The sequence below is a fragment of the Mustela erminea genome, chromosome 10 (genome assembly GCF_009829155.1).
Source record: "Mustela erminea isolate mMusErm1 chromosome 10, mMusErm1.Pri, whole genome shotgun sequence".
Classification (NCBI taxonomy): Eukaryota; Metazoa; Chordata; class Mammalia; order Carnivora; family Mustelidae; genus Mustela; species Mustela erminea.
In genome coordinates, this window is record NC_045623.1 from 106088381 (window position 1) to 106106208 (window position 17828).

Here is a 17828-nt window from a genome sequence, read left to right on the forward strand (position 1 = left end):
TCCAACCAGCCACACAGGACGGTGCCTTTCAGGGCATTTAAAATTTTAAAGTAAGCAGACCCCATTTTTGTAGTGGTCAGGAATGAAAAATACAGTTTTCATTAATATGTTTTTCTAACGAGTGCAGTAAGTCATATTCTTTTCTCATGAAATCACGTAGTGTGCCTCAGGAGGTGGTGAGGCCCCTGTCAGTGGGAGAAATCAAGCCCCAGCAAGACTCTCTGGTGGAGATGAGTAGAGGGCATGTCACGGGTTCCTCTCAGCCCCGGGGCCCTGTGGTCCCGAGTCTCCCTCTTCTGGCATCCCAGCTTCTGTGGGTGCTGTTCCCTCTGTCTCCCTGAGCTCTGTGTCCGGGCCTTCCTCAGCCGCTTCTTTGTCCGGGTTGCTCTCCCTCTTCCAGTCCCCCTTGCTCTCTGTGCGCTACGCGCGTCTGTCCTGGGCTTCCGTCCGCTCTCCCTTGTGCTACGGGTATCCGTGGGTTTGTGTCTTGCTCTCAGAGGCTCCCCCCACCCGGGTCTAGTCTGCTGCTGAGTGGGAAAGGGAGGCTGGCTGAGGCCCAGGGTGCCTTCTAGCCCCCCTCTGATGACGGGGACCAGGACCTGGACTTCACCACACGGCGGGTGGGGGAGGTGAGCAGCAGAGATTTGGTTAAGTTGCATTAAAAGCAAATATCTGTGCCCCCGAGGTTCTAGCAGACAGTTACTAAGGACTGATTCTTTTTTGCTTTGTGGCTGAACTGACAGAGCAATTCCCCTTTCTCTGTCGAAAAATACGTTTCCGGCTTGCGGTGTTTCTTTCTTAGAGGCGCAGTTCATCCTCTGGTTTGACTGAAATGGCCTTTGGTTCCAGCTGTCACATAGGTGTTTTCTCCCCCAGAGAACAAGCACGTGACCCTCATTGAGGGCTGCAGCCTCCAGTACGCGCTGAGGCCGCACCCGCTCCTGGAGCCTCTGTTCCATCTTCTTCCCGAGAACCTTCTGGTGTCTGGTCTGCAGCACATACCTGGCCTCCTTCCAGCTCACGGAGGAAAGGGTAAGGGCTGCTCCGTCTCTCCAGCCGGTGAGTCTGTGCATCGATGGTCAGACCTCGCCAGAGTCAGGCAGGCTCTGGTGGGGGAGGGCTGGCCCGGGAGGGTGGTGGTGGGAGGGGCGAGGGGGAGGAGGAGAGGGGAGGGGAAGGGAGCAGAGCAGGGCAGTGCTGTCTCTCCTGCCCGTGTCTCCTGCCCATCTCTCCCTTCTGAGCAGGGTCTCGTATCCCTCAAGTCACTTCTGCCCTGTCTTGGGGAGTGCTTTTGTAAGTCAGAGAGTTGGTGTCTCTGTGACAAGGCCGGGGTAGCCACGTTGCTAGTTCTCACCCTTATTGGACCCTACCAGGGGCCTGATTATTATTATTATTAAGTTGTGGTGAAGTAGACATAACGTGCACTGACTGTTGTAACCGTTCGTAGGTGTGCATTTCAGCGGCTGTAAGTACTTCTACCACTTGTACAACCGTCTCCACTATCCCCTTCCAGAACTTTCTCATGTCCCCAAACTGAAATGATAGCTCCCGCACCCCTCCCCAGCCCCGGCCCCTGCGTCCCGCTTCCTGTCTCTGGGAACGCGCCTCCTCCAGGGTGCTGCTCAGTGCTGGCCCTTCGGCGACCGGCTTGCTGCGTTGGGCGTCGTGTCTTCACAGTCTGGCCTTGTTGGATCACGTTTGGGACTTTCCTTCCTTTTTAAGGCTGAATCACAGTCCATTGCGTGGAGGGACCACATCTTGTCTCTCCGTCTGCCCGTCCACGGGCACTTGGGTCGTTCTGCCTGTGCTGTCGTCGTGGTGCTGCTGTGAGCGTGGGTGTGCGACGGCATCATTGGATGCGGAGGTCGGTGGGTGTGCGATGCTGGATTCTTTTCAAAAACCAAAATCCACATGAGAGTCTTAGAGCTCTGTCTTGGTGTGTTTTAGGACTTCATTCTCCAGCGGGGGGTTAGGGACAACGCCTTTACCTTGAGATCACTGCAGAGGTGTGCTCTGCTCTCGGGCCTGCTGATGGGCCTTGACCTGGGCCTCATGCCCCTTCTGGGCCCTTCCGGAGGCTTCTTGTCTGGCTGTCTGAGGAGTCCAGGAGAAGGGGCTGCATAGGTCCTTCCCCACTGGCTCTGCTGGAACCTCTTATCTGGGGGGGCTCCCTCCCTGTTCCATCCTGGGGGGAGCAGGATTGGGCGTGGGTGTGCCGAGTTTTCACTTAGAACAGAAACACTCGAGACCCCAAAGAAAAGAGGTCGCTTGGCTCCGGTAGGGGAATGTTTTCAGTGAAGGGGTCCCTGCACATGGCTTGGTGTTCTGGTCCGTGCTGGGACGCAGACGGTGTTATCTGAGTTCGGGAATTTCCGGGATGGGCCTGTGCTGGTTGTCACCATCATGACGTCATGTTTCTCTGTGTTCCTGAGTAGAGATGATGAGGCACGAGGAAGGATAAATTAACAGTGAACAGAAGCAGGTCCGAAGAGGGTCCCGGCTTCAGACCTGCCCTGGCTTACCAAGCTCCAGCAGCCCCCACCACAGCCCCCATTTGCCTGTGTTCTCTCACGGGGGAAGGAGGGTCAGGGGGACGGCATGCCGCATGTTATTGCCGTCGACGTTGAGAACAGCATGACAACCTGCGTCTGGTGCTGAGACCTCGGCCTCATCAGCCGGGGGGCTTCTGGGTCCCGCCACACTGCACGCTGGTGTCCGGAACCTAGTGTGCACCAGCTTTCAAGTCCGCTTACGACGACTCTCTGCCTTGAGGTTCTGGGTGGGAGATTGCCTTTGGGGCCTGAGGTGTGTCCATCGCTCTGTGACTTGCCACCGGGGGTCCGCAGAGCTGCAGATAAAACCTGGAAGGGCCGCAGCTTCTGTGTCACTACGGCAGGGGCAGAAGGGCAGCTCCGACCACCCACGTTGTTCTCAGTATCTCTGGGGAATCCAAGGCTCCAGCTAGGGACGGGGGTGGGGGGGTGTGATTCCAGCGCCTCCCACTTGAAGGTCATGCCTTTGGAAGCAATGTGAACCCCAGTGGCTTCTGGTTGGCCCTTCCCCTCTGTGGAGTGGCCGGTTGGTCACTGGGACGCTCACTGGATGCGGGCAGTGTCTGAGAGATTGCAGCACTGATGACCGCTCATGTTGTTGAAAAGCTGATGACCGGGACCCTGGGTGTGGAGCCGCGACGTGCTTGGGAGGGCCGCTGGGAGCACTGGCTTCGACAGGCCGGAGCACACTCCCTCTTCTCAGGGAGAACGGACCGGATCGAAGCTTCTTACCATGTCCCCCGGTGACCATCTGAGAAAAGAAACCCATTTGCTCTGCCCTCCCCTGACGAGCAGGACGCCAGGCTGATCTGTAGCTCGCAGTGTGGATGCGGTTATTGTCTGTGCTGTAAATCCTGCCCAGTGTCTCTTGGGCTTTTGTGACTCACTCTTGGAAAAGGGTTTCTTTGCTGAGTCACATTTTATAGCCCTGAAAGTGCCAAGGCGGGGATCGGTGCCGGCTTCAGCGGTGGGACTCACTTGCAGTGTGCGGAGGGTCTGATTTTATTTTGGTGCCGTACGGGGGGGACACAGGTGTTTGTTCATTTGTAGAAGGCCACGATATAGGAGGGCTGAGTTGTTTTTAACGGAAATTTTTATCAGGGTCACTCTAGATTCTCATGTGGTTTTAATAAATAATGCAGAGAGACTCTGGGTGTCCTTTGCCCAGTTTCCCCAAAATTGCAGCACAAGGTCACGGCCAGGATACGGACATCGGCACAGTCCCCAGCCTCCCCCCGCATCTGCCACTTAGACTTGTGTGTGAGGACTGACTTCTGAAGAGCTGTTTTCAATCCGGGAGTGACCGGAAATGACAGGTCCTAGCTGGGGCTGTTCTCGGGGCTCTTTGTTGCTCCCCAGGAGGAAGGGGGGCCTTTTCCTGCGAGCGGCTCTTAGAGGGAAGCCCTCCGAACCCGTCCAGATTAGCAGGTGCTGCCGACCCGCCACCTCTTCTGCAGCCAGGAAAGCCACGCAGCCTCCCTCTCCTGGTCTTCTCTCCCTTGCCTGGTTCTGACCTTTCCGCAGGCTTCGGTTTGACAGGCCTGGACTGTGCGTCGGCCCCGGTAAGTGCTCACGTGCTCCTCAAAGCCGCTCCTTGCAGGAGCCCCATGCCTCGCTCAGAGCCAGGCTCCGCCGGGGCTCCTTGGCCTGCCCTCGGGGCCGCGGGTCTGTGTGCCAGTCACGTGCCCGGTGGCTGCTGCTGCCGCGGCCGTGGTGGGGGGAGGTCTGGGGAGGCGGGGACCAGGGAGACTTCTCTCGTTTGGGGCAAGGCTCAGAGCGCACCTCCTGCGTCGGGGCAGGGCCAGAGCCTTGCGTAAAGTGTCCGAGTGTGTTGGGAGCTTAGTCATGAATGAAGCGGGAAGCCTGTTTTTTGGAACTGGACCTGAAGGCCAGAGGCCAGTGCCAGGACTGAACGGAGTCCCGAGGGAGGCTTCTGGTTGGGGGCGCAGGGGTCCTGCAGGGCTGCTAGTGCAGGAGGAGAGCGGAGGGCCTCACGCTCCCCCGAGCTGGCCGACACCATCCAGGCATCCGGAGCGGCCGGAACGCTTGGCCACAGCTGTCTGTCGTGGGCTTGGTGGGAGTGAGCCGTGGACTGGCAGCATCTGAGAGTGGACGAGGCCTCCGGGGCGACCTGAACCAAAGCTCGGTCTTTCGAGCTCACGTCCACAGGCCGCCACCCATGGCTGGCTGTGGTGCTTCGGGGGAGTCCCAGGAACTGTGGTGGCAGCAGCAAGTGGCCCATAGAGAGGCAGAGAAAGGCCGCTGTCCTCGCCACGTGCCCGTCCCGCGTGCCCGTCTTCCTTACTCGGGCCTTCGAGGCGTTTCTTCCCCGACCTGCAGCCTCACTTCGCTCTGAGCTCTGCCGAGACTTTGAACGCCTGCCCCAGTGATGTGCGTCTGCTGTCCTTCCTTCTTGGCTGCCTTCTGTCCTGCAGGCCTGCTCATGCCGACATCGCCTGAAGCGGCCTCTGCCGTGGGTCCTCCTGCCTGGTGCGGGCGCCGGGTCCAGGCCCCGCTTCCTCACCTGCTAACCCAGAGCTCAGCCGAGCTGTCCGGAGAAGTGCTTTGTCGGAACTGTGCCCGCCGCTCTGCCGCGTGGTGGCCTGCCCCGGTTGGCGTCCCACATGGTCCTCCCGAGTCCCTGCTCAGGAGTCCCCTGGGGTGTCCTTGAAAATGCTGCTTCCCCCACCCTGACCTGCTGATGCTCCTTCCAGCGGACGGCGTCCAAGCACCCTGCCGGCTGTGGGGCGCGTCTCCCAGGCTCTGGGGGCTGCTCAGGTCCTCGCCGGGATTCGCCTTCTGGATTGGTCTGTGTGAGCGCGGGTTGCCGGTATGCAGGCGTGGGGGTGGCGTGGCAGGAGCAGAGCTGGTGTCCTCCCTGTGCGAGCTGCAGTTTTAACCTGACGAAGGAATCTTGGCGGAAAGTCCTTCCTTCCAGTCTCACTGCCCAGGGAACCGCCCCAGAGCAAACCACTGCCCCATATCCCTTCCCGGGTTCTCCGATGCCTGGGCTCGTCTGTGGTTCTTCTGTGGGTCCGGGTGCGCAGGCCCCCAGCCGGGGAGAGGGCGCAGCCTGGGGGTCTGGGCGGAAGCTCACATCTTGATGGGCTGAAGCAAGGGCGGACGTGTCCTCTCACCACTGCCGTCAAGGGCAACAGGTGTTTTAGAAGCGCGGACGGCTCAGACGCCCTTCTGCTCCTGCCTGCGGGGCTGTCAGCCTCTCACTCTGTCGTCCCTCCTGCAGCGCTGTTTGTCCGGTGAACCGGATGCCCTTCCGGGAGAGCTGCGCCCTGGGAAGCTGCGGACCATGTTAGGACTTTGTGGGGAGCTCATGGGGCACGTGGGGGTGTTTCTGAGCACTTCCCTAGAGGACGGTACATCAGGGGGTTCTTGCCTGCTCTGCGCCTGTAACCCTGTTTTCTCAGCGGTGCGTGTGGGGATCCCCGAGGGAAGGGGGTCTGCTTTCCTGTTGGAGCAGTGCTGTTTTCGGGGTTGCATTCCTGTCCACAAGCTGGGCAACAAACGTGGGAAAGCTAGCCCTGGTCGCAGAGCGGGAGGGCCAGGAGTGCCCCCAGAGGTCAGCTCTGCTGCGGTTCCGTCAGTCCTGGTCATGGAGGGTGGGTGGTGAGTGAACGGGGGGCATGTCAGAAGGCGAAGCTGCCCCGTGGGGGGTGCAGGAGTGGTCAGGGGAGAGGCTCCACGTAAGATGGGGACGTTCTTGGGACCTGCCCCTGCAGATGCATCTGGGGGGCAAAGGAATGGGCTGGGGCAGCTCAGTGCCGAGAACTTAGGACGTGCTGAGCCCTGGGACCTGCTGTTCTTTCTTCGGGGGTTCCGTCCCCTGCCGCGGCAGCTCGGGAGGCCCGCTCCGTCTCCTGAGGGAGAGCCCTTCTCCAGAGCCTGCGCTGTTCACCAGACCTGGCCTGGGGAAGGCCGGCCAGATGCCGCCACCCTGGCCCTGCCTCCCGGACCTCTCAGGATCTGAAATTTCTCCCCAGCCCAGATGTGGCTCTTCAGTCTGGCCTCCTGGGGGGAGAGTGTTTGTCCCTCGTCCCTGTCCCTGTCCTATTCGGCGGTGGGACTCGCTTTTCACCTCTCTGGAGACGAGGGTTTTGACTCCTTTTGTTGTTGCTGATGGCTGTGGGCCTGGGGGCCACCTTGTCATGGGGGTGGGCTGTGCAGAGCCTGCTTCCTGCCTGGCGAAGGCCTCTGCCAGAAGCAGGGGGCTCTGCCACCTTCCGGATCCCTAGATCTTGCTCTCACCCCTGCACCGTCCCCTTGAGCTGTGAAGCCGGCATGTGGGAAATCAGTCTGGGAAGTGGCCTTTGCCCACCAATATTTTAGTTTTGGTACGTGAGTGGGTTCCCTGCCGGATGGGCTGTAGTCCCAGCACACGTGCAAGCGTGTCTGTCTCTGCTGCCGCCCCGTCTGTGTAAGGGCTGCCACTGGCCAGCCCCCCGGGTCCTGCCTGAGTCCACGGCTCCCAGCGTGGCCCGTCCTTGCTACTTGTGGGTTCTGAATTTGCAAATCCGCTCACTCCCTGAAGTTCTCACCATGCTTTCCTGCTCGTTCGTGGACGTGTGCTTAGTGGCTTAAAAATCTGAGTCTCCCTCACGCGCGTTTCTTTGGGTGAGGCGGCTTCGGGCCCGTCACTTTGCACGTCCAGGCCCCGGTTCTCTTTTGTGAAATAAAGAGAATAGAATGTACAGGGATGGGCTGTGTTGAGATTTAGGATGATCTGGTGAGATGTGTGTGTCTGTGTGTGCCTTTCCGTGGAAGCCATGACGTGTTCCCGGCTGCTGTAGGGAGCACGCGTGGATGCTGTTAGCTCTGTCTGCGTAGCCCCGTCCTGGCTTCCACAGCTGAGGACACTGAGGTTTAGAAACTGGGACTGACCCCCTGGCCCTGGCCGCAGAGTGCTTGTGACTGCCGTGCTATCCTCCCTTGTTGCAGGACACGTGGTTCCCTCCGCCTGCCGGGGAGGGTGGACTCGGCTCTCCCCAGCAGGCGCTCGTGTCTGCTGGGCCTGTCCTCTTCCTGCAGACGGGCCCTGGTTTGGAGACAGTCCCCGCTCCTTCCTTCCCTTTGCCCTGAGGGCTCTGGCCACCCTATCTCATCCTCTCTGAAGCCCCATGGGCTGTGTGGCCCCTGGGCCCGACGGTGGGGGACCTGGTGCGGGGCAGGTGCGCTGCCTTAGCTCCTCCCTCTTGCCTCTTCTGTCCTCCTTCTCTGATGAGGGTTTTTATTTATTTATTTATTTGTCAGACAGAGATCACAAGCAGGCAGAGAGGCAGGCAGAGAGAGAGGAGGAAGCAGGCTCCCCGCTGAGCAGAGAGCCCGACGTGGGGCTTGATCCTAGGACCCTGGGGTCATGACCTGAGCTGAAGGCAGAGGCTTTAACCCACTGAGCCACCCGGGCGCCCTGATGAGGGTCTTAATTCAGGTCGGGCCTCAGACACTTGATGAACCACTTCCTGCAAGGTCGGACTTCATTGTTCCTGCTCTTTAAGGAGCAGTTGTGGTTACGTAGACCTTTTACACCGCACACCTGGGGGGCACGAAGGGCATTCCCTCGGCTGTACAGCCGCCACCACTGTCCACTGCCAGAACCTCTCGTCTTGCAAAGCGCCCGGGAAACTTGCCGCCCGTCCTGCGCCCAACCCCTGGTGCCCGCCCATCCACTCTCTGTCTCTGATTTTACTACTTTAAGTGCTTCCTGTGAGCAGAAACGTCCAGCATTTGCCCTTTATGTGACTGTCCCATGTCCTCAAGGCCCATCCAAGTGTCTGAAGTGCCGTCCTTTAGAAGGCTGACGTCGTGTGTGTGGATCGACCACATTTGTTCTCCTCCGTTCATCTCCTGATGGACGTTTGGGTGGTTTTTAACTCTCAGTCGTGGTGAGTAACTGTGCCTGCCCTGTGTGCTGGCAGGCTCTGACTCTCCGCGGAGCTGCTTAAACACTGCTTTTTAAATTTAGAAAGGAAGCACATGCGTATTTCTGAACTACGCAGAATCCAATGTCTGTTTGTGATGGGGAAGGTGTGGGAAGCCATAAAGAAGGAAATAAAGTCATCTGTGATTACCTCCCGTATGTGTCCATGCGTACGTGTAAATGCGTAGGTTTTCAGGTAGAACTGGCATTAGGTGATCTCATAGTGGTGTTAGGTGTATTGTTTTCACCTACAATAGTGTGATTATTTTTCAGTTATTAAATAATCTTTGACAATGTGAGTTTCCTTCTCATTTTATATGGAGGCACAGTCATTGGCTCAACATTTCCCTGCTGGTGAGTGTTTGGTTGTTTCTTACTTTTTTTCTGTTGTAAATAACATTTAATGAGTATTCTTGTATGCAATGCTTTGCCTCTGCATTTGATTAATTTTTTTTTTTAAGATTTTATTTATTTATTTGACAGAGAGACATCACAAGTAGGCAGAGAGGCAGGCAGAGAGAGAGAGGAGGAAGCAGGCTCCCTGCTGAGCAGAGAGCCCGATGCGGGACTCGATCCCAGGACCCTGAGATCATGACCTGAGCCGAAGGCAGCGGCTTAACCCACTGAGCCACCCAGGCGCCCCTGCATTTGATTAATTTTGCTAAACAGGTTCAGAAAGTGGAATTAGTGGGGCAGAAGGCGGCAGTGGATAGTTTTACGGGCCTTGGTGCCCGCAGAGGCAAAGCTGGGATCACCTCCGGCTGCAGGTTTACCACCGGCAGGACGGCAAAGGGCTCTCACCACACCGTTGGCTCTGCGCAGTCTCACGGCAGTTGTTTCCTTTCTCTGACTTTGGAATCCGCTCTTAAAATCCAAGACTTTGCACCTTCCTTCTTATGGGTAAAGCTTGGGAAGAGACAGAGGGCAGCAGAGCAGTGACGGGCACAGGAGGGCAGAGCCCGGGTTGCATGCTCGTGGGGGGGCGGTCAGCTTGGCCTTTATCCTGCCGTGGTGCCCGAGCCAGCGGGAGGCTCATTGTAGACCTGACCACGCCCCTCACTGCGGAGTGTTGGTGCACCTGCTCTGGGCTGGGCACCGAGCCGTGTGCTGGGAGCCACCGTCCCCTTCTGTCCTCACGGAGCTCCCAGTCAGGGTTGCGTCCCCTCCCTGCCCCGGACGGGGACTCTTCTCTTGTGGTGTCAGCCCAGACGGTGTTTTTGCTTGTTGGCTTAATGCGCTCATGAGTATTTCTGCATGTTTCCAAATGGTTCAAGGTAAACGTACAAAAATAAGAAATGGCATCGTTGGCTCTGTTCTTGCTAGAGAGGAAGGCAGTGATTAAGGGAAACCGAGCTGATAGGAACAGATGTTACCCTGCATTCTCTGATCTGTGTTCTTTGGATTGCTGAATTATAAAATGTGTTCCTGGAGGAGGGTGGGGGAAGGAATCGGGCTGTAAATGAAATCTGGGCTTGTTTAATCTGCTTGGCGTCTCGGTGTGAACGGAGGTGGGTTCTGATTCAGCGTTCGGTCTGAGTGCTGTGCCTGTGGTCTCTTCTCTGCCTGGAGGGCCCAGCACCATGGCCTGGACCTCGGTGGGTGAGAGCCCCTCGATGCTTCTGGTGGTCCTGTCGCCACGGACGTGCTCCACGAGCCCCCTTCTTGTTTCAGGGGACGCCCTCCGAAAGCCTCGCCTTCAGAAGGCCGTCACGTGGTACTTGGATGATTTATTCTTCACGCTGTACCCTTCCTTGGAGAAGTTTGAGGAAGAGCTTCTGGAACTCCTTATCAGTGATCACTTCCGGGAGGTACTGTTTCACCTGGTGGAGCTTCCTCTGAGCCGTGGAGATGCAGGGGGGCCAGAGGTGGGGAAGCTGCCAGCCTTAGATACCACCAGGGTAGGCGGTCCTGTGTGCTCCCACCTTCAGTGGCTCGTGGGGGACACCTAGCCTGTTGTATTAGCCTTGGTGGGACGAAGGTGCTGTTATCACGAGACCCTAATGTTAGTTTCATTATATATTAAAGCAGCCTTCACTTAAAAGTATATTAAGTCACCAAATGAGCATAAGGAAACCAGTAAAATAATCTGCATTTACAAAAAGCATTAGCAAGATATTTGGCTGACTCCAAGGACATGACTAGAGGTCTTAGTCGTTTTATCCCAGCAGACCCGCTTTCTGTGGCAGGGGTCCCTGTCTCAGGGTCCAGTTCTGCCTGCCTACGTGACACATTGCCATAAACTCTTGGTGGTCACGGGCCACAGCTTGTCCCCACTTGGCCTTGGGACTGGTAGCTCACTTTCCTGTGTGTTCTGTGTCCAGACCCTTGCTTGGCTCCCCTCAGGCTTCAGGTGTTGGAGCAAACCTGACCGCCCTGACAGGCCACCTGAGTGTGCGGCTAAGGCCACAGCCCCTTCCTCCAGCAGGCTCTGTCCAGGTGTCCCCCTGCTTCCTTTCTCCCGGTGCTTGGCTGTCCCCGAGAGCACCTGCTTTCCTTACCTGGTCGTTGCTCTATCATCTGTCCCTCTGTGGAGTATCTGTACCAGGAGGACAGGGTCATGGCTGGGTTCACTGTTGCACCCGAACGAAGTGCATCAGGGTCGGCCCATCGCAGCTCTTTTGCGCTTCTTGGTGGTGACAGTGAGCGATTGTGTCAGCAGGAGCCCATCCTAGCAGTGTGTGAGGTGAGCAGGGTCTTAGTGACACATGTTCACGCACACTCATAGGTACACATGTGCACACATGCACGCACCCGCACACGTGACCGCACGCTCATAGGTAAACATGGACACGCGTGCACGCACACACACACGCTCACAGGTACGCACGTGCACACATGCATGCACACGCACACACGTGCACGCACACGTACACATGCACGCACGCTCACAGGTACACACGCATACATCCATGCACACACATGTACACGCACACGTACACACGTGCAACATGCTCATAGATACACACACACACATGCAGGCATGCTCATAGGTACACACGCGCACACATCCACGCATACACGTGCACGCACGCTCATAGGCACACACATCCACGCACACACATGCACGTGTACACACACATGCATGCACACTCATAGGAACATATGCACACACACGGTCATAGATACACACGCACACACGTGTATGCACACTCATAGGTACACACACGCACACACACATATGCGTGCAGTACGCTCACAGGTACACACGCACATGTGCACTCCTCGATGAGACGGACTGGTTTTGCTCTCTGCACATTCCTGACCAGGTAGCCGTGCGAGGTCTCCTGCGAAACAGGAGCACAGAGCAGGGGCTGGCGGAGCGCTGTCCCGCTGTGGCTCCCGCCCTGCCCTTCCTACTGGGTGTGGACTGCGTGAGGGAGGAGGTGGTTTATGGTTAGCGTTGTTGGGTTTTACGTTTTCCCATAAAAGTCGCTTTACTGTGTATCTTTACTACTTTGTATTTAGTTCCCATCCAGCTGGCAGCTAGCTGCCTGTCTCTGTCGCTCCATTTTCATTATCCCGAGACGAACAGGCGTTTGGTCTGTTCAGCGTGATTAAGGAGCAATGAAGAAAACTTGAAGATTCAGGCATCGTTTCGCCACGATCACATAATTTAATAAACAGTAGTCGCCTGGAGGACTGTCCTTGCTCATTTGTTAAAGTGCCTGTACATTTTTTTCTTAAGATGAAACACTTTAATATCCAGCGATCACTTTGGGGCAGATTCTGTGTTTATTGGTTTATGACTCACTGCGTCCATACGCTCCCTCTTCCTGCTGCCCCTTCGGCCCCGAGCTTCCTCTGGAGTCTGAGTCTGGAGGCGGCCAGAGGTGCCTCAGGGGCCGTGGGCTCCTGCACTGGCTCACGTTTGCTGCATCTTGGGAATTGTGCTCAGCCTTGGTAACCTGAGCACGCGTTTGAGGACTCCCCACACCTGGGGGGAGGGCGTGTTGGGGTGGATAGCCCAGAGAAGGCCGTGCCGTGTGAGGAAACCCACAGCAGCCTAGAAAATGCCCAAAGGCCAGCGGTTCTTGGAGTTGCCTGTCATTTGCCTGGATGCATTCTCACTGGGCACCCTCTGATCCGGAAATGCCTGGGGCGGCCGTTATAGTTTCTTTTCTCTGCTTGCCTCTCCCCTGGGAGCCTCTGCCCTTCGGCCCAGGGGCTGACCCTGCGTGCCCTGTGCTTTCCTAGGGGGGCGTTCCGCTGGACAGCAGCGCGCTGGAGATCTTAGAGCGCCGCCTGTGCGTGGGCGTGCACAACGGTCTGGGCTTCGTGCAGAGGCCGCAGGTGGTGGTGCTGGTGCCCGAGCTGGACGTGGCCTTGACACGCTCTGCCAGTTTCAGCAGGAAAGTCGGCTACTCCTCCAAGGCCAGGTATGCTCACTAGGGTGTGAAGTGTAGCCCCATGGAACAGGGAGATACGAGGGTGCGTGTAGCTGGGGGTCAAAGTGTGGCGGAGCTATTTTTGCATGGAAAGTGTGCACTCGTCCGCCGGGGCTTCTGTCCTGGTGCCTCTGTTTCCTCTTGCTGACTTCTGCGCGTTAGGAGCAGACCTCAGTGATGTCCCATTGGAAAAGTCCTGATGTGTGCTGTGACAGTTGGAGTTAGCATAACAGGTGCCTCCCGCTGTGGCTGCTTGAGGTCTGAGGAGACTCTGGCATGCTTTCTACCACCGAGCAGGGTCACAGATGGCAGGGAACCAGCAGGCAGGAAATACTGTCGTTCTGTTCAGTCCTGTGTTCCCAAGTCAGAATCAGAGAGCGCTCCAAGGGGTGGCCCGTGTGAAGCCAGCAGAGACTGGCCCTGGAGGATGAGCCTCCCTGGAGACCTGGACATATTGGCCATCCTCCTGACATAAGCTCTGGTGATTTGGAGCGAGTGATTGAGGCACCTAGAAAGGCTCTGGTTTGGAAGCTACCTTGGGGGCTGGACACCCAGCAGAGCTCAGCGGCATCGTTGTGGGCACAGACAGCATCCCGCGGTGGGTAGAGGGCCGTGGGAGCCCTGCCTGATCTGCCGCTGTTCCTTGTTCTTGACACAGCTCTGGAAACCAGGCTCTGGTTTTGAGAAGCCGCCTCCGACTCCCTGAGATGGTCCGCCACCCTGCATTTGCCATCGTCTTTCAGCTGGAGTACGTGTTCAACAGCCCTTCCGGAGTGGACGGCAAGGTGAGAAGGGCCCTGGGCTCTGTGCCCCGAGGAGAAACAAAGTCGCCACCAGCGTCGTTTCTGTTAAATAACTTAGTGCAGTTGCAGTCAGCTGTGTGGACAGCACGTGCGGCATGGCATCACGGAAACAGCTTCTTCCTAGTCGTAGAGCTTTGTCACAGTCATTTCCTGTCTTTCTGGCCACAGACTGTTCTGCTGGCCGACGGTAATCAGTAGCTCAGTAGGCACGCATGATAGCCTTGATTCACAAATATTGCATCGATAAGTGTTTAAAGAATGAGTCTACTTTAATGTAGTTTTCATTTGATCCTTAGTAAAGCTTGAATCTGCACAAGTGATACATGTTTTCTTACCGTGACCTTGGTGTGTCTGTATCATAACTAAGTAAGAGTCTGTACGGTTCACTTGGAAGAAGACAGAAGACCCTTGAGTGACACAGGTTTGAACTGCGCAGGGCCATTACAACCAAAAAAGATTTTCTTGGTAAATACAGTATGTAAGTGTGTTTTTTTCTTATGATTTTCCTTGATGGCATTTTCTTTCTTCTAGTTGGTGTTATTATAAGAACACAGCATATAACACTTAATACTTACGAAACGTGTTCGTCGACTGTTCCTGCTACTGGCCAGTCTTCTGGCCAGACTGTAGCTGTTAGGAGTTACGTTTTGGAAGAGTCGAAAGTTACTGCAGGCGTTGGATGGCGCGGGGGTTGGAGTCCCTCCGCCCCATGTTACTTGGGACTCAGCATGTAGCACAGAGGCGACGTTCACATCACTGATGGGGCCGCTTTGGAAACTTCAAATCAGGCTGTATTTAAGATTTGGTTTTCTGTTTGCAAAAGCAGATGTCGATTTGAAATAAAAGGATGACAAGGCGCCTGCCTGAGGACCGTTTGGCCAGCGTCGTGGCGCTGCTGCTGGGGGGCCAGGGCTGAGGACGGTCTTGGGGCAAGCCTTAGGAGGGGGAAGGCGGTGCCAAGCGGAGGTGCTGTTTTGTGTTCTCATCTGCCCTCTGCCGTGCACAGCTCAGGGCGGCACGATCCGGAGTCCCGAGCAGGTGAGCAGGTCCAGGGGCAGCCGTCCTGACTGTGCCCGAGCAGCGGCCACCGTCGTCGCAGTCAGGCTGTCGTTCGCAGCTCCGCTCTTCTTTATTTACTGCCAGACAAGGCAGCCGGACGCAGCCGTGTGAGCACGTGGCGGCATGGGGTGGGCGCCCCGGGCTTGAGGGGGACCGTATCAGGAGGGAGGGACTCCGGGGCCGGCACCCAGGGCTGCCCGGGGAAGGAGACAGGGAGGAGTTGGCCCAGCTGCCTGTGAGCCTGGCGCCCCCGGGTCTCGCGTCCGTGGGGAGAGTTCCCTCCGAACGCTACATTACAGTTTGCCCACATTACGGGGTCTGTACGTGGAAGCTGGTGGGTCACGTGACGCTCTGTTATTTGTTCACCCTTCCCGGAAACGCTTACCCAATGCAGGTGGCTTTGCCACGTGTTGCTGCTTCATGGAGCTTTTGGAAGGCGGCGTGTAATGGCTCATCTGTTCTTTGTGGCGTGGAGGTCTCTCCTGACACAGGATGTTGGATGCCGTGGTGTGGCCATCGGTTGTGCTTTCTTCAGTGCAGCCGCGAGGGGGTGGTCCGCACAGACGCCTGCTGTGTGCGTGGAGCAGCAGGGGGCCGCGCACCCCGGGGTTAGGCCTGAGTCGGACGGGTGTCCACGTTGGAGGGGAGGGCGCAGGGGTGCTCCTGGCCCTTGTCCTTCCCCAGGAGTATCCGTGAGTCGGGGGTGTGGCCTGGGTTGTGGGGGACAGCCGCAGCCAGCACGGCCCGGGTTCCTCTGCGGGCGGTCACGGAGCCCGTGCTTCACTGGCCTCCCGCCTCCGCGTGTCTTTCTCCCTTCCTGTCCCTGTGAGAGAGCTTCCCCCGGTGGGCACGTCACAGGTAAACTGAGGCAGACTGCATAGGAAAATGAACCAGCCAGCTCAGCCAGCCGCGTGCATAGTCCTGTTTGGTCCACACCATCTCCTACAACCCGCTCTGATTTATTTTGAGGCAAATTCCAGTCATTGTCTGCTGTGATGACTGTGGACGTTGTGGCACGTATGATCTTTTCTGCTTTTAACTTTGTTATTGTGGAAAATTTCAAATATGAAGGGAGAGAGAAGCCTGGACCTGGTGGGGTGCCTGCCTCCGCTCCTCCGCCCCCTGTCCCTTGGCCCCTGTCACTCGGTCCTTGACAGCCCGTCGCTGCCTCGGTGAGCAGTCCACACATGTCCCTGGACGATGGGGCTGCTGCCGCAGTGCCCTGGTCACGCCAGAAGACTGAGGCAGATTGTCCGCTGCCACCCAGTGTCCAGTCGGCCTGCGCACCCATTTCTCAAGTACTTTACAGAATCAGAAGTAGAAGAGCCGAAAACATAAATGTGTTTTTCTTTGGGAAATGATTTCTGGGCCAGGTGTTCTGCACAAGGGGAGCCGTCGCGTTCTCTCTCACGGATGCCGCCTCTGTTGCCGAGACCTGTTCTCAAGATGTGTTCCCTAGGTCTCGTGTCCTTCTATGGCTGATGCGTGAAGTAACAGAACGGGCCTGTGGCACAGCGTGTCAGACCAGGAGCCAGAGGCTTCTGTCTCCTGAGGCCCCTTGTGAGGCTCGCCCCTGCAGGTGGCAGATGGGGAGAAACCGCCGGGCTGAGAGGGTTTCCAGTTTCCGAGTTTCCAGTCACCTGAGTCCGAGAGCAGTTTCTGGGTCCTGAGTATTTTGGTAGTCATGCAAAACAGACTAGAAAGACTGAGAAGACACGCTCCTTGTTGGTAATCTGTTGTGACGTCTGCACACTTTTTAGTTAGCCGGAACAGCTAAAGCCCTTTGTAGTTTGTCTCCAGCTTCGCTGCCGAGAGCCAAAGGAAGCCCTTCTCCCTTCTGGGAGGTGGGGTGCGTGGGGGCAGTGTGCCCGCGTGTGGGGGCGGTGTGCCCGTATCGGGCGGCCTGTTTGCAGAGAGGTGTGGGCTCCCTTAGTGCTGGCTGATGGTAACGTTGACAAAGCAGACGCCCTCGATCGTGAGAGAATGACAGAATGAAGGCAGCTGTGAAAACAACCAGACCCAGAGTCTTCGGTGCCTTTTTAGATGAGAAATAAGTGCAGATCCCCAGGGGCCTGCCAGGGGATAACACAGTCCTTTTCGTGGAGTCACATAGCAAAATAACTTCCAGATCTCTAGAAGGTAAATGTTAGCTAATTTATTATTTATGTATGTTCTAATGTTCTCTGACAAAACAAGCCCATATAACAAAAGTCGGAGTGTTTGCCAGGTGCCTGGTCCTCAGAACTGAGTATTTTGATGTTCTGTATTTGGCACATGAATATTATGCCCTGATTTATTCTGAAAATGATGTACATTTCAACATTTAGAACTTGGAAATATAAAAGTCTTGAGGGTTTTCTGGAATTTTTTGAGGATAACCTGGCTGGTCCCCTGGAGCACGCTGGCCTCCAGACCGCGTGGCCGCCTTTCCACCTGCTCAGCCCAGGCTCTGGCCTCATCTCCTGGAGCCAGCGGGGCTGAGTGCCCCCGCACATGTGGGTGGACGCTGATGGAGAGGGGGTCTGCGGCCGAGTCTTCTGCTTTGTCCTGAATGTTGGGCTCCCCTTACGGCTTTAGGAAAGATATCGACTTACTCACTTTTTGAAAATTGTTTTTTTGGTTTGCTTTTTCAAAAATATTTTATTTTACTAAGAAATTCACACAGCCTAAAACAGTTTTAAAGGGTATAGTACAGTGGCTTTCTCACTTTTTGTCCCCTGATGTCTTTTCTTTCTCGTGGAAACAACGCATGTATCACAAACTTTTCCATCTTAACTCTTCTCGAGCACACAGTTCTGTGGCATCGAGTGCGTTCACATGTGCTGTGGGGCCGTCATCTCGTCCATCCCCAGAAGGCACGTCCTGTGAAATCATACAGTATTTGTCCTTTCGTGGCTGGTTTCTTTCACTCGGACTTGCGTGCTCAGGGCCCTTCCACCGTGTGCCGTGTTGGAGAACCACCCTCCTTCTCAAGGCTGAAGATGGCTGTCTCGCGCGTCGGAGTTCTGCGCGTCTGGCCGTCGGTGGCTGGGCCAGAGTGGCTTCCCCATCCCAGACGCTGTGGATAACGCTAACACGGACATGTGCACACATGTAT

The 17828-nt window shown here is 56.5% G+C and overlaps 1 protein-coding gene across 11 annotated transcripts in view; it reads left to right on the top strand.

Moving 5' to 3' along the window:
• Positions 1-17828, top strand: part of NPHP4 (nephrocystin 4) — a 107089-nt gene that overhangs the window by 22632 nt on the left and 66629 nt on the right. For 8 of the 11 annotated variants that reach the window (XM_032303797.1, XM_032303798.1, XM_032303789.1 and 5 more), the window contains 4 exons: positions 877-1059; positions 10156-10292; positions 12679-12860; positions 13528-13654. In XM_032303797.1, coding sequence (XP_032159688.1) covers positions 877-1059; positions 10156-10292; positions 12679-12860; positions 13528-13654 — 629 coding nt within the window. The remainder of the gene's footprint in view (positions 1-876; positions 1060-10155; positions 10293-12678; positions 12861-13527; positions 13655-17828) is intronic. The other 3 variants (XM_032303795.1, XM_032303793.1, XM_032303794.1) reach the window with 1 other exon arrangement.